At 37.0% G+C, this 15,365-nt stretch overlaps 1 protein-coding gene across 3 annotated transcripts; it reads right to left on the bottom strand.

The window, feature by feature from the left end:
• Positions 1-6,310: 6,310 nt before the first annotated feature.
• Positions 6,311-15,282, bottom strand: iPLA2-VIA (calcium-independent phospholipase A2 VIA). 3 transcript variants are annotated; one of them, XM_065478242.1, is made up of 16 exons: positions 15,083-15,282; positions 14,696-15,031; positions 14,549-14,639; positions 13,799-13,923; positions 13,562-13,739; positions 11,983-12,237; positions 11,852-11,872; positions 11,565-11,690; positions 10,565-10,728; positions 10,255-10,508; positions 9,347-9,517; positions 8,920-9,283; positions 8,493-8,664; positions 8,338-8,433; positions 7,112-7,210; positions 6,311-7,046 (listed from the first exon to the last, which is right to left on the bottom strand). In XM_065478242.1, exons 2-16 carry the CDS (start codon positions 14,920-14,922, stop codon positions 6,909-6,911), a joined length of 2,481 nt encoding a protein of 826 aa, XP_065334314.1. In that variant the 5' UTR covers positions 14,923-15,031; positions 15,083-15,282; the 3' UTR covers positions 6,311-6,908. The 3 variants fall into 3 exon arrangements, with proteins under 3 accessions (XP_065334314.1, XP_065334313.1, XP_065334315.1); XM_065478241.1 differs by having other exon boundaries at positions 15,087-15,282; XM_065478243.1 differs by lacking the exon at positions 11,852-11,872 and having other exon boundaries at positions 14,696-15,281.
• Between the last annotated feature and the right edge of the window lie 83 nt (positions 15,283-15,365).

Raw genomic sequence — 15,365 nt, 5'->3', positions numbered from 1 at the left:
TCCGACAACAACTGCTGACAGTGGGAAGTCTTAACTTAACGTCGAGTTGACTCGGCGGGCACACAAAGAAAAGTTACCGCCCGAGCAAAAACAAAGCGTCACTCGCAAGCAGATTTAATTTTTCAAGTCGGTCCTGCGCTCTCGGCCACTCCTGCACGCCGCTCTGCACAGCAGTTTTTTTTCTTTCAAAGAGAAAGGATGCCCTTTGTTCTGTCCACCTTCTCGCTACAGAAAAATTTCCTCGCAAGAGGCACTGCACTAATTACATAAATAATTATAATTGCTATCCTGGCATTATAAAAAGCTTATTTATATTGAGGCAATTTTAAATACAATAAAAAGAATACCACAATCGTCACTTAAACGTCAATAAAATCCCCTACAATTAGTTTGATGGTTCTCAGTAAAATTCTATGCTTGGAAACTCTAAATTTTTATAGATTTTATCAAAATATAGAAAGACCTTTTTGTAAAAATGAAAGAATATTTAACTGTCCATAAAATTTACAATGTTTTTCTCGTCCTTTTCACATTTGAGATGTGTGAAATTTAAAATTATAACAACGGCCTTTTAGCTCTGCGAGATCGTGCTATTTAATTTTTCTGTAAAAAAATATCAGTAATACACGACTAAATAATCTGTATTAATTTCCATGCACAGTCTAGCCATTCGTTTATTTTAGTTTTTTTTATATCCATAAACAACCAATTCAGTTCATTTTATTTGTTTACAAAGTTAACGTAAAATATCAACTAAACCTGCTCGTCTGTTTGTTAATTTAAAATCTTCTTTTGAATACACATGCCAAATTAAATAAAGGGAAAATTTTCTTTCCTGAATAAAAAGCAAAAGAAACGACCGGCGAAAATCCTGTTTTTATCCCTCAATAAAAAAGGCCTGGGAGGCGGGGGTGCGTGACTTGTGTGCGGCCGAATTTGTCGCAGTCGAGCGGCGGCAGGTCAGATATTAGGTCGAGCATGCACGCTTCGCAGAATGATCAGCGAGCGAGAGGCGTGCGCGCGGCCAGGCGAGCAGCACTAATTGATCAGCGCGTGCGAAGGGGTTGCAAATCCGCCGCGGTCAAAATAACTGAGCACACACACACACACACACACACGCGCGCGCGCGCGCTCTTTCTTTTTCAAATTGAGGAAAAAGCAAGCGTGCTGCTGCGGCACATTATATAAATTTGCACGCCGAGTGAGCCGGACAATATTTTATATATGGATACACAGTATATAGCAAAAAGAGCGCGCGCGCCTCGCGTGCAGCCCTTTGAGCACAAAGGGAAATGTGTTCATTTGATGACAAGCCGAGCAACTCTCGTGGAAATCACGAGCGCGGAAAATTGATATCATGACGAGATGATGGTCGGACGAACGTGAAATCTCGCTTGCTCACCCGTCCGTCCCGCGTCCCGTCCACCTCGCTTGTCGCACTTTTGTTTCACGTGCACCGCGCACCTTTCTATACACATATACTATAGAATGCATTGCGAACGCTGGTTTGTCCGGGGAAAATTGCATAACGAGTAACGAGCAACGCAACACATATATGCACCCATATATCAGTTTTTAATTTGCATTCAACTAGAGCCAAGGTTTTGTCACATAATTAAAGTGGATTGATACAGGGCGAGAATTGAAAATAATTAGAACTGTTGGATATAATGGGCAGTTGATCCAATTGAAATCTTAATTATGTATGGACAAGGCAAGTTTGGGAATCTCCCGGGGAGATTCCCAAACTTGCAGTGCAGTGTTTTTTGCGGTATTTACCAGTTTTGTGCGGTTTTTTGCACCTCATGGTAAAAGTATTGATTTAATGCCCTATATAGAGAGGAAAGGGGTTTTTGGTTATGATTATTAACCTTTATTACTTTATTAATAATTTTAACTTTATTAATTCTTTTGACTTTCATTATTACTTTTTGTTGACTCATGTGTTTTTGAGTTTTTTTGGACATTTTAAATGTAATTTTTCATGGGCACCAAAAATGCGGGAGAAACTAGCTGCATAAAACCAGGTCCGCAAAATACCGCTTAATACCCATGCCCAGCCCTGTGTATGGAACACTCAATTCAAATTCAAAGTTTGCCAATTTTATCCAAAATTTACAGCGCTTGACCATATTCTCTATAGGAAGATTGCAGTTTTCTCTCTTTGAGATCAATCCAACGATGCGTGCATGAAATTTTTTGGGAAACTCTTTGTTGTGAAAATTTATAAGATTGCAAGTAGAAAATCTTCATCCCCATTTGAATAGCATGCTAACCTTTTCAGAAATATCAAAAATTAACCTATAATAATTTTGGCTTTATTTTAATTTTTATTGATTGATTCATATATTGGCAACAAGGATTTTAAAGTAGGGACTCTGAGGCAAATAATTGTGTATTTTTACGACTTTCCTAATAGTTCCACAAGCCTGTCGATTCCATCGTTCATGATTGTTTTTTGCAGAAACTTGATTTTTCCTCTTTTGTGCCCTTGTAATTTTGAACTTTTGGTAAAAGGCTCAAAAAGCATTCAGGCTCCAAGTCTGATTATTCATGCATTGTTTGCTATTAAGCTTTCTTTGCTATAAAAAGGAATTTATAATTCGATCTGCTATTCAAATCACAAATATTATGTTGTTTTACTTTGGCGAGAGTTAATTAAATGAAAATTGTGAGACATAGAGATATTAGATTTGTCTACAAGAATAGTTTCCTTTCAATTGATAAATGATAAATACCGTCAGTTGGATAGAAGAAATTTAAGTGTTTCATGCTTGAATCGAGAAGTGTTTCCTTGTCAACATATAAATTAATTAATTAATTAAATATAATAAATGCTTCATAAATATATGGCGTATGCCTGGTAAAAAAATCTTCTTTGTAAGCTATAATTATCAAAAATAAAATAATGATATGAATAAACTGAGATATTTTGAATTATTAAATGAGGCAATGAAATGTTCTCATGCTTGCTGTTAACTTTTCTTTACTATACACTTTTGATCTGTATAATTAACCAGTTTTTCGCATTGTACAGAAATTATTATTAATTAGAAGAAGCCAAACAAAAAATTACAATAATATATTAAATTCGAAATTTACGACACAAATAAATAATCTGCCTTCTAAAATACCCTGAAATCGATTTTAAACTCAAACCAAATTCACACAACCCGTTAGAAATTGTCATCTACCTTGATTGTTAATAGAGTCAAAGCATCATATTATAGAGAAGTCCGAAAAGGTCCTCGCCCTCATTGCTTTCCTAACGGTGCAAGAGTCTAGGCTCTGCTTTTCTCTCTTGCAAGCACAAGGGTGTCAAAGGAGATGGAGTTCACGCCTTTACAAAATACACACGCACGTCCTAAAGTTAAACAGCTATGGTCAGCTAGACAGACCAGCCAGGTCAACTGATCTTCCACTTGAAGTGACACACTTGACTATACGACCTTGCTAAATCTAGACGAAGAACAATAATTGACCAATGGGGGTGCTGTGGAAATCAAGAAGCATGCAATAAACAGTTTCTTGACACTTCAATTTTATTATTTTATCCATTTCAAATCTTAACAAAAATTGTTTTAAGATAATATATAGAACTTAAAGAGGTAAAAATTAATATTGTGAATTTTTGTGAGGGACAGGAAGTGACGGGGTTGACACGATTTTTTCACTTGTTTCCTCTTTTCGATTGCTGCTGAATAATGAGGAAATTCGGACGTTTTCATTAATAATAGCTGATGGGAATGTGGTATTTTATATTTTCCTCTCAGGATTTTACTTTATTTATTTTATTTTAAACTATTTGCGCGGTGGATAAAATATTTCGACATTTTCACGCCAAATGGTTTTGATTGATTTTAAAATGTAATACTGAATATTTTCACTGACGCTAATTGCTCATTGGCAGGCGCAGTGTACACTTTGTGTGCATTATCACGGCACAGTGAGTGCATTATATATTGCCGGCGGTGATGATAAATAAAATTGATTGACTCTGTCTGCTGGCTTTTTGTGCAGCGAGGCATGCAGCCCGGACCTTTCTGCCGCTGCCGCTTTTGCTCCTGTGTCAGCAAGCTTTTGTGACGCCAATAGCTGCTTTTCCTATTGTGTGCTGCCAATCATTTAATTTGGTTACGTCCACCCCCGGAGAAGAGAAGAGAAAGAGAGACCGGATGAGGGAAAGAGAAAAGTGATGGGAAAGAAAAGACGTCACGCGAGGGAAAACATGGTCTCTCGGCAAAAAGCAGCGGCAAATAATTTACTTCAGGCTCAAAACTCAAATTTTCTCTTTAAAAGTGTAATATTCCCCCCGTGAAAAATTATCCCAAGCAATTTAAATTTCATTAAATTCTTTTGGCTTTCGAATTCTCATTAAAATTAAAAAATGTTGAATAATTGACACAAAATTGATTAAAATAACATAATTATTTCATTACAAATCATTTTTAATATTACTTTTTTTAAGTTTGCACAGACGCAATTTAAAAATAGAAAATAAAACCTCTCCTTGCATAATGTTTGGTATTTTTTAGGAAGATCATTTAACAGCTTTGAAATGAAGTTCAAATTTCCAGCAACCCCATTGGAAAAGCAGCGATACACACACTCAATTTTCCGCTCGGTCGACTCGCGTTTCGGCCCGGAGATGAAAGAAATCCGCGTTAAGTGCGCGTCCTGATAAATGTGCGTGCGGGAGCTTTGACTGAACGGCCTTTTGGTGCTGCCGTTGCCGCCGCCGCTGCTGCTGCTGGTGCCGGGGATGAACAAATCTGCGAATGGAATCGAATCGGCCGACTCACTCGCACACGCATGTAGTGTGTGTGTGTATTGATCTGGCCGGGGTTAATTCGCAGATCGCTTTTGCAGCTGAGCCCTGCAGCTAACACTATACAGCAAAGCTCTGATCGCGTACGTGACAGCCCTCCCCAAAAACTGCATGTCGTCCCGCGCGGCTAGCTCTCTCTCTCTCTCTCCATCCGCTTTATCCCCGACTCGCATTAAGTTGTTTCAGCCTGTGAATTCAATCTACATTTTCAAATAAAATATTCTCAATATTTTTTTTAATTATACGGGTTTAAGGTTGTTGAATTTTGAAGAACTTAAGAAATGTTAATTTTTAAAAAAAAACCCTGATGATATTGAAAGTCAACCTCAAAGTGACAATAAGTAAGGAAAAATTTACCCACACCCCACACATCATCTAAATGAGCTGCTGCTGTTTTTGCCTGCATGCCTTTTCAGATCTGCTTGGAATTTTTAAACACCGGCCTCAAAGAAATTTTATCTCACTTTTGATCCACTTTGCAGGGAATTTAACCGTTTTAAATTTTTGCTAGGTACGCAAATATGTGTGTAATATATAATACTGCTGAGAAAAAAGTTGCAAACCCATTTGAAAATATATTAATATATCTGATGGTTAGCTAACACTTTTTTAACAGAATAATTAAGTTTCTTTGGCCAGTTTTAACTTGATTTTTTAAGTTCAAAAGGGCATCTAATTTTTTTTAAGGACTCATTCATGCAAGTAAAAAATGGTCATTTCTCGTTAAATGTATTTTATTTTATTTGTATCTATCTCGTCAACGTAGAAACGAAATTGATTCATGCAATATACAATTTACGCAAAAACGCAACATCAATTACAGAATAGGAAAAATCATAAAATCTTTTAGATAAATTTAGTGTCTATTGTATTATTAAATTGAGCTGTAGTTGCAGTTCACAGCCAAAAAAAGGCATGGCGCGAATAAAAAGACGTCTACTTCCAATGAGGAATGTCCGATGTTTTCTTCTTACTAAAAACGCTTTTTAATTTTGTCTTACTTGGTTGCGTATAAGTCGCGGCGTAACGTTTTTATACTGAATTGCTAAAGTGACGAATTATGAAATCTAATAATATTGCTGCTTCAAGATTTTATATAGCTTCACTTTTTCATTCTGATGTCGTCATGGGAAATTTCGAAAGTGTTAACAATTTAACCATCTTATTTTGTGTTTTTTCAAATTAGTCGATAGATGATGAAAAATAAAAAAATTTCCTTCCTAAAAGCTCATGTTTTTATCCAGCTTAATATATATTTCATCACGCTTATAACTATCCAGCAGCTAATTTTTCCTGAATTAAAGCTTTGTTCATCTTAATTCAATATATCTATTTGAGCTTAACAGGTACGAAGTTTAGCAGTGCGAATAACGAGTTGTGTGTTGTCTTACTAATTAGCAAGAAGTGCTAATTTTGGTGTGCTAAATTTCAATGCCAATATGAAAACACAAATCAGTGTTAAAAAAGAAAATTGACAAAGTGTTTTGTATAGTAATTGAGATATATTTTATTGCATTTCATATTTAATGATTTTACATTATTATTTACTAATATGAATGGTCCGATACAAAAGAGGAATCAACAGAATTTTGCAGCCGATTCGATGGCTCTAGATCACATTTTGCAATGAACCCGCAATGTAAATCTTGGGAACAAGTCAATGGCAGACGCAAACAGTAAAAAAATTAAATCTAGCAAATATACAAAATAATAAATAAATTACTGTTGCATAAAGGAATCTGTGTATAAATCAAATCAATGACAAAAATATTGGCAAAATGAGGAAATAGCTACTGTTTGTGTGAAGCTTCTATTTTAGTGTCAGGGTCGCACAAAAATATCACTGACGCACTAAACTAAGATTCAAATGTGTAGAGAAAATATTTGCTTCAGTGCAAAACGGCTGCGTGGGCTGCATACAGAACAGGGTGGTCGATCGAACAAGCTGTGTAAAAACTCCCTTAACACCTCTGATAAACACCCAAGTTGATATTGTCTCCACGACACCAACGGCAAATATATAGAATATTCATTTTTATAATCATCTAAAAAGACTTGATCCAACATTTAGACAACATGCTCAATTAACATTAGGTTTTCGCTCCTTCAGAAGCAACTTGGCCAGGTTGGCAAGAGGCTCGGCTTGTTTGTGCATGAACGCCCGCGCCTCCCACAACATGTTGACCAGCTTGGCGTCGTCTCTCTCGTCCATTTCAATCTGAAACGTGCAAACCCAGAGTTCAAGTCTCTGAACACGTGAGAGCGAATCGAATAGGAACATACCTCCTCTGACATCTGTGGGGAGAAGCGGAAAAATGGCACCCCCAGCGAAGTGCACCACGAGCGCGTCCTGTCGATAACTCTGCCAGTTGCTAAAGTTGCCTGCACAAAAAGATAATTAATAGTTCTTGGCAAAATTTTTCATTATTTTCAAGAGAAGGAAAACAACAAGGCTTCTATGATATTTTTTTAGCAAAATTCCAGTGTCCATTCAAAATGTGGAGCAGCACTTGAAAAGAAGCTCAAAACCATTTTGAATTTATTTAAAAATAATTATTGTGACATGAAGGGATTTATTAATTTTTTTATCGCAATCAAAACAAACCAGAAAGACGCTGGGTTAGCCAATTTTGCACCACTGTTTTTTGCGCAAAAAAGAACAGCAGGAAAAAAACAGTTTTGGGTTTTCTGTATTTTTCTGAATTTAACCCTACAAAGGTCACATTTCGCGCCAAAAAATCAGAAACTGTGATAAATCACGATTAACTGTTAAAAATGTAACTCTTTTGGTTAAACCAGTGGCATTTAAACTGATTTTGTTAAAATCCCTATTTTTGGTCATCCATCATGACAATTTTTTTAACTTCAATTAAAATGCATGTGATTCGGAAAACCCCGCAAATAACAGTATTTTGCAATGCAGTGGGCTTTTCCGGAAAAATGCAGTTTTTTGCGAACCATTGAAATTTGAAATATGAATAATTAGAAAAGTTGTTACAAACCAATTGTAAGATAAAGCAATGGCAAAATTGACTGACACAAAATTGTGTAAAAATTTTTTTGTATAAAATTAACAACCTCTTGATAGCTCAAATCTACCCAAAGAAGCCAACCTTTCACGATTTTAAATAATTTTCCGTTCGCGACTTTGAAAATTGGAAGAGTGGGAGCGATAGGAAAGAATTTTATAAAAAATGAATGATAAATTAATTATTTTACACAGTTACATGTTGGCCAATTTTGCCATTGCTTCAACTTACAGTTGATTTAACAAACCGCTGATGTAATTTCGCAGAAGACTCTTTTTGGAAAATATTCGTAGAATTGAATGGAAACCCTGTTGTTTTTCTCAATTGTGAGATTATTATCTCTTGTTGATCTGAGGGAACAATCTATTAACTAGGAAAATCTGATTTTCCTCAAATTTCCCAGCACGAGATTAAAACGGTAGAGTTTACCCAATTGCATCACTAAGGGTAATGGAAAAAAGGAGTCAAAATTGTAAATACCTGATCAACAAGGAGAGTGCCTAGCGTTGAGAGGCCTCTTGCCAGCCGAAAAGTATCTAAAACGCTCTCCGGCCGAAAAACATCAAAATCAGCCATCTGCAAAGAAAAAAAAATTAATAAATACTAATCCTGTGTTGTAATTGAAAATCCTTTACCTTGGAAAGAGGTATTTCACCAGTGCCAATAGACACGACTAATGACAAGGGCTTTACTTCACTTTCACGGCCGACAGCTTTCAGGGCCAAATTTAGTTCGTGGATTTCAGTCATGGCATCCATGGTAGGGTTGTTGGCAATTAAGCCTCCATCGAGGAAACAACCGTATGCCCTACAAATTTATATGAACAAGCGTCACAGATGAATAAAGAATATTTTTTCTCCAGTAGGTGTTTAATGGATATTAAAAATACTAATTTTTGAGCTGGCAGGGTCAGGGTGGTAAAAATCCTGTACAGTTTGAGAAATTATTTACCAATAAGACTTAATGATTTTATATCTTATTGATTTGTATGTAGTTCAATTGAAAAGGACACTTTTTAAAGGAAAAATAACTTCTGATTGCATAATTTTAGTTTTAACTCGCCTAAAATAAGAAGGAGCAGCGCCCGTAGCTCTGCCAGCTTCCCACAGCTTCTGACTTTTAGGAGAGGGTGGCGCGTGGAATTCTTTAGGTTGGGCGGGGAGAGGAACAGGATAGAATTCAGAGCCGTAGAGGACGTCCAAGGCGCTGTCGTAGTTGCGGAAAATGTGCATGTCTGGCGGCTTCCGGTCGGCCAGCAGACCGGTGATGATAATTTTTGGATTTTTAATATCAGTCATGACAGTGTTCTCGCCGAGTGCTCCCTGCAGCATCTTCTCCAGAGGCTCACTATTATACGGCCTCTTTCCCCGAAAAACTTGCTCCTTCAGCCTCAGATAAACACCTTGACACTCGACCAAAGTCTTCCCTGTGGAATAAAAAATTGAATTTTAGATTTTTGTTGTTAAAACAGGTTTATAATATTATTTACCAGTTGCCATTCCAAGGACCAAGATTCCTCCTGTGCTCGTTCCTGCCATCCAATCGAAAACGTGAGTTAGTGGAACGCCGTTCAGAGCCTTCTCAATCGCGAGCAAAACTTGGACTAAAACCAGACCCCTGATACCACCACCATCCAGGGCTAGTAGTCTTATTCCGTCCTCTGAAAGAAATATGGTTAAATTTAAGTTAGTTTGATTTGACTATTTAAAAATAGTGCCGCTTATAAATTAATTGGAAAATGTTTTAAAATCAGAGATCATTTTATAGCCATTGTGCTGGATTAAAAAAATACACAAGTAATGAGGAAAGAGCCCGTTCTAAACTTTAAAAGTTCATAAGAGAAGCTCAAGTCTTACAATTTTTTCAAGAACCCAGGGGTTGGTGATCACAATAGTTCAAGCAATCGAAAATCAATAAATTTTTATTAGTTTCAAAGTGGAGTTTCTCGAAAACAAGAGCAAAAACAAATTTTAAATTTTGAAATAAGTTCAGAAATGACCTAAGTCTCCTTTTGAAAGTCTTCGGGTTTATTAAAAAATAGCAATGGCTTTTAAAGTTACGAAAAACTCCTAAAATTTTCACAATACGAGTTATTAAGACATTATACCTTGAACGATGATCTTGATTTTGGTGATTATTTAGTCAGACTTTACAAAATAAATTTAATACACAATTTAAGATTAATTACTTTTAAAAAAAATCCCCCTAAACTATATAAAATATAAAAATTTAAAAGAATTTTCCCATAATCTATGAGTAAATTGAAAACTGGCGTGAATTTCATTGATTTTGCCACAACTGTCTTCCAACTTGTGCCTTTTGCTCTAATTTCTTTTTAAAAATAAATTAATTATTTTTCCGAATTAAAAAACAGGCCCTAAAATAAAGTATGCTTACCTTTTGCATTCAAAGTGGCTTCGTTAAGAAGTTTCTCAATGATATTTCTGCCTATCTGAGCGGGAAGAACGATTGTGGGATCTTTGGGACCCACGCCATCAACAGTCCCACCAGATATGCAGCCTTCTCGACAGCCAAAGGTGTCCGGCGCACACCTCTTGGCGCCGCACGCGTGCAGTGCCCACAGCCTCTGGGGCATGTTCTCGTCCTCGGAACTGGCAACCTCGTGCCTTGGTGAGTATCCTTTGTTGTTCCTAACATGGTAATAAGTTTAGTAAATTTTATTGTAGTTGCGGTGTTTATGTCATACAGAATGTCGAGAGGGGCTTCGTAGCACACGAGGGCCTGAACAACTGAGATGCTTTTCTCTCGGGCAGCCAAATGTAGAGGAGTATCACCTTGGAGATCACGCAGTTCTACGTTGGCACCGCAGCTGAGCAATGATACGACACAATCTAGTTTTCCTTTTGATGCCTGTAGAGTTTGTGTAATTAAGAATTTTTTATTTTCAAAGACGGAAATATTCATTCATTCATTAAAAGTTAACATTTAACAATAAATTGCGCCGTGGAATTCAGACGATTTGAATTTTTATGCGGTACCACAATACGACAATAGTTGAAAATTATTTGTATTGTTGGATGCAATAGGCAGTTGATTTGTTCTACAATTTTCAACAATCAAAAAGGACCTTGCTACAGTAAAAATTCAAATTTTTCCAAATTGTCTCCAAAATTTACAACGCTTGACCACATTTTCTTGGCAGATTTTGATTCCTCTCGTCAAGATCAGTCCAACAGCGCATTAAACCTTTTAAGAAAACTCATTGTTGTTAAATATAATAGGATTTCAAGTAAGAAGAAAGTCCTCACCATTTGAAACTAATTTTGCAGCCACTTTTCTCAAAAATTTAAAATGGATCATTTTGGATTTAACCCCTGAGGGATCAGTTCAAGCATAGGCAACAAGCATTTTCCAGGATTTGGCTTTTTAGGGTAAAAGCATATTTCACTGATAGGTGAATGAAATCTTCTCTGGGATGCAGCAGAGGAAAAATTTGGAAAAACGCGAGTACAACAAATTATTCAAGTTCGACATCCAGTCAAAGGCAGAAGAGACATAATTATGGTAATGTAATCAACCATAGAAGATAGCCAAAAGAAATTTATTAAATTTTACGGTAGTAATTTCACTCACACACACAATTAAAAATCGGTTTAGTATTTGAAGGCTTGTATTCTATTAAAAATACTCAAGCAAGGAAGGAAATTCAAAAGCCCAGGTCAGCACAAAACCAAAATCGCACTTACCATGACATGAAGTGGCGTCCTTTGAGAGAAGTTTGTTGCATTGACATCACATCCCATATCAGTGAGAGTCTCGATCACCTCTCTTGAGCCAGCCCAATGCAAGGGTGTGCCTCCAAATTTCATATCCTGCAAAGAACAATCAAACGCAGTGAGTGCAAACTCTCTTCAAGTGCACAAAGATCAAAGAGCCACACAAATAAAAACCGTTAAACTGAACAGGGTCAACGAACATCATGTATTTTTAAACTGAACAGAAACAAGCCGCAAAATGTAGGAAAGAGGCTTACCTCGTCTGGGTATTTTTTTCGCTAGCACAAACAAAAATTCTTTAAATTTGTATCCAACACCAAAAAACCATGCCACGTGAAAGGAGACAACACGCAAACATGCCCCTCGTCGCACCCTGGCCGATATTTACCTGATAAATAAGTTTGTTCGGATTTCTCTGCAGGTACTCCGCCACCAGGCCGCGCTGGAACTGTTTCGCGGGCGGCTCCTTTGGCTCTTTGGGTGCGGCACCGCCTGAGGGAATGTTTGCGTTCGCGCCGGCCAGCAGAAGGGCTTCCACGCACGGCGGTTTGTCTTCCAGGCAGGCCAAGTGCAGCGGGGTCAGGCCGTCCTTGTTTGTTTCGTCTAGCAGCTCGGGTTGGTCTTTCAGTACCGATTGCAGGTACTGTTTTTGGAAAAAATGAATATGACAAAAATTATTTAATTTGAATAATGCTGTTAGCAGGGTTGCAAAACACGCAAAACTTGAAAATAAAGATCAAATTATTCAATTTTTTACCGTATTTTGCAGGAAACCTTTGTGCTTTTATATTTTTAATAACTTTGTTAGTTATTTCCGACTTGAATTGAGGGTCGACAGAGAATTGTGGCGAAATTGAAGGCAGAAAAAATGGCATTTTTAATTTTAATTCCAGGGAAAAACAAAAATTGCTTTAATTACTTGCGCAACTTCTTTAAAACTTTTCTATCTAGCAACAGCTCTGATCGCGAGCTATGGAATACATGCGATTTGCCAATTTTTAAATCTGTGACTCAAACAATTTAGAATCCTCTGAATGAAATCCAGGCTGACATACAAATTAGCAGACACTAAATTTTTTGTAAGAGAATTGCTAGCATTCATTGCCGGAGTCTGATTCGTTTAAAAAATTCATGGGTAACCAGGAATTATTTAAGGCCTCTGAGATCAACCCGGAGTTTTTAGTCACTCCTGCTATGGTCAACCAAAATTGGAAGGGAGCCTTTTTTGTTGATAGACACGCTTGCCACAAGATTCACTAAATTTAACACTGTGTCAAGCCACCAAAGAAAAAACGAGCAATGAACTGTGATTTCCTTATTATGTCTTTGTCTGTTGTACACCTTTGGTGTGTAATAAAGATTCCATTCTCTACTTATGCAAGAAATTAAACGTCATTTTTTATCATTTTGGTACAAGGTATCATTTTCTTAGAAAATTAATCTCGTTGGAGAACATTTTTCAAATTACAGACAAGAGCCAGGGTTTTTAATTATAAATTACAAACAAACTAGAAAAAAACGGAAAGCCTAGATTTAAGTCGATTTAAACGGTTTTAGCTGTGCATGAGGATTTGAAGCACGAATTAAATGTTTAAAAATTGCATTATTGATGATGGTCCCATGACAATTAAAAGGTTGCAGAAAAATTTTTTACACACTAAAATTCACAGCCTTAATTACAGCTTAGTTGCAGTAATAACTGAAAAATACAATAAATTTGACTCTGATGCTTCCATGAAATTACGTCAGAGAAAAAAAGGTTTAAGATATTTACTATCACATTTAAGTGTTTTTAAAAGAGAAAATTATATTTATCTCTCTTGCAGTTGAACCATATCAAAAACACTAAAGAAAATAACATAGCAATGGAACAAATTAAAAACATTCCTTTAAATTTGTGCAATTTTCATAAAAGATTCGAATTTAGTGTAACCGTCGTGAAACTAAAAGTGAAAACCAGCTCTAACCTGAATGACTTCCTGAGAGGTGGTGGCAGCATAGTGGTAGCAGGTGTTTCCCTCCCAGTCTTTGGCGTTCAGGTTCGCTCCATTGGTCACAAACGCCTGAATCAGCTTCTTATTTCCGGTTTCCAATGCGACGTGCAATGGCAATCGGCCTGAGGTAGGTTCCACTAAGTTCATGCAACTTTAAGGGAAATAAATTGGTTAGAACACTTGAGTTGTAACAAGAGAGTGAAATAATACCTTAGAACAATTGGTTTTTGCACGCTTTCGACGACTCCCAAATTGGCCACCAAGTGTCCCACCGACCAGCCTTTGTGTTCGACCAATGTGTCACAGACTTTTTGCATGTCTGATGTGTTGCATAGCTGAAACACAAGAATTAACCTGATCATTTTTTTCTTATTTAAAGATTCTCTCAATGTTCAATTGTGGTTGTAGATAAAATCAGCCACACATTCATGCTTGAAAAATTTATTTCAATCAAAACACAAAGCATGAATGACAACAATGCGTAACAAAGCGGCGTTCAATTGCAAGGGCACCTCGAAATTTTGGCGAGATAAAAAGCAGGATGCTCTTCAATGATCCTAAACAATCATCCGAGGAAAAAAATCTGTTGACCTTGACCAGAACTAGCACCACGCCATTCTCATCAGATAACAAAATTATGGTCACATTTCAAACCACTTGCGTCATCGTTGAAAAATTCTAATAGTATTGGTTTGAAAATTTATATTAGGAAGCATATGAGTTAACAAGGACATATTTCAAAATATTATTGAATAAATGGCGCTGACGTGATAATTCGTTAATTTTTTGAGAATCACAATAATTTGAATATTTCACTCAAACGACCGCAAAATCGTAATAAAATTTAATTAAACCCTACCCTGATTTTTTTTGCAAAAATCTCATTTCTGGGATCTCTAGTGTGTAGTAGATATTTTCCCATCCTTTTATGAGCAAATATAATTTCTAAATTCATCTTACATCAGGAGAAATTTCGGTGACAGCAGGAATGGTGAATTTGAAGGTCTCAAATCTCTCCTCGGCTTCCCTGAGATTTTCTGAACGGTAGAGGCTGGAAATTCACAGCTTAGTCAGCACAAGGAAAAGAAGCAAATTTCTGAATAAAACCTGTAGGCCTCGTCCCTGAAAGGTACGTTGAGGACGATTTCATATTTGGTGTCAGTGTCTCTTCTGGTCTCGGTTGGACCGTACAAAACCAGAGACTCTTCTCTCTTCCGGACGAACCTTGAGCTGAACTCTTGGGCTTTGACTTCCACTACCTTGTTGGGAGGAACTTCCAAGCTCACGAGCTTTTTCAGGACAAAATTCACAGAGTTTTCCAACCAGCTGCTCATTTTGTGCTGCTCCTCGTCGAGGTGCCCACTTCACCCACAAAATCACGGCCGACTGCGACGGAAGTTGAAAACTTGGTGAGAAATTGTTCCTTTCGCAACTACTTGGTAACTGAAAATTGGCATTTGAGTCGATCGTCGTCCTTTATTTTGACAGCCCAACCCACTTGTTCTTGTTTCCACGCCAGCTGGCTGCACAAGACAGCTCCGAGCCCCGATGACACCTGCGCAGTGGAATTCAAACAGAGATAAAACTGATACAACACGAACACTTTCCTCTTAAACAGCAGCAAAAATACTTGAAAATAAATTGATATTTTAACACTTTTCGCAGCATGTAATGACACTATATCTATGCTGTAAAGAGTGATGCGTAATTTCTTGATGACTAAGTGAAGTGAATCCCGCGCCACTGCGATTCAAACCTGCGCTGTGATTGGCGCTGG

This window comes from Cloeon dipterum, chromosome 2 (assembly GCF_949628265.1).
Source record: "Cloeon dipterum chromosome 2, ieCloDipt1.1, whole genome shotgun sequence".
Lineage (NCBI taxonomy): Eukaryota > Metazoa > Arthropoda > Insecta > Ephemeroptera > Baetidae > Cloeon > Cloeon dipterum.
The sequence above is the reverse complement of the archived record's forward strand: the minus strand, read 5'-3'. Positions and strand labels throughout refer to the sequence as shown.

Bases quoted from the DNA above. Each gene is read 5' to 3' on its own strand.
- iPLA2-VIA (XM_065478242.1), bottom strand. From the start codon at position 14,922: ATGAGCAGCTGGTTGGAAAACTCTGTGAATTTTGTCCTGAAAAAGCTC. The intron at 8,434-8,492 runs GTAAAGGATTTT...TTTTCTTTGCAG, and splicing joins GTGAAATACCTCTTTCCAAG to ATGGCTGATTTTGATGTTTT. The intron at 7,047-7,111 runs GTATGTTCCTAT...TGCACGTTTCAG, and splicing joins CCCCACAGATGTCAGAGGAG to ATTGAAATGGACGAGAGAGA.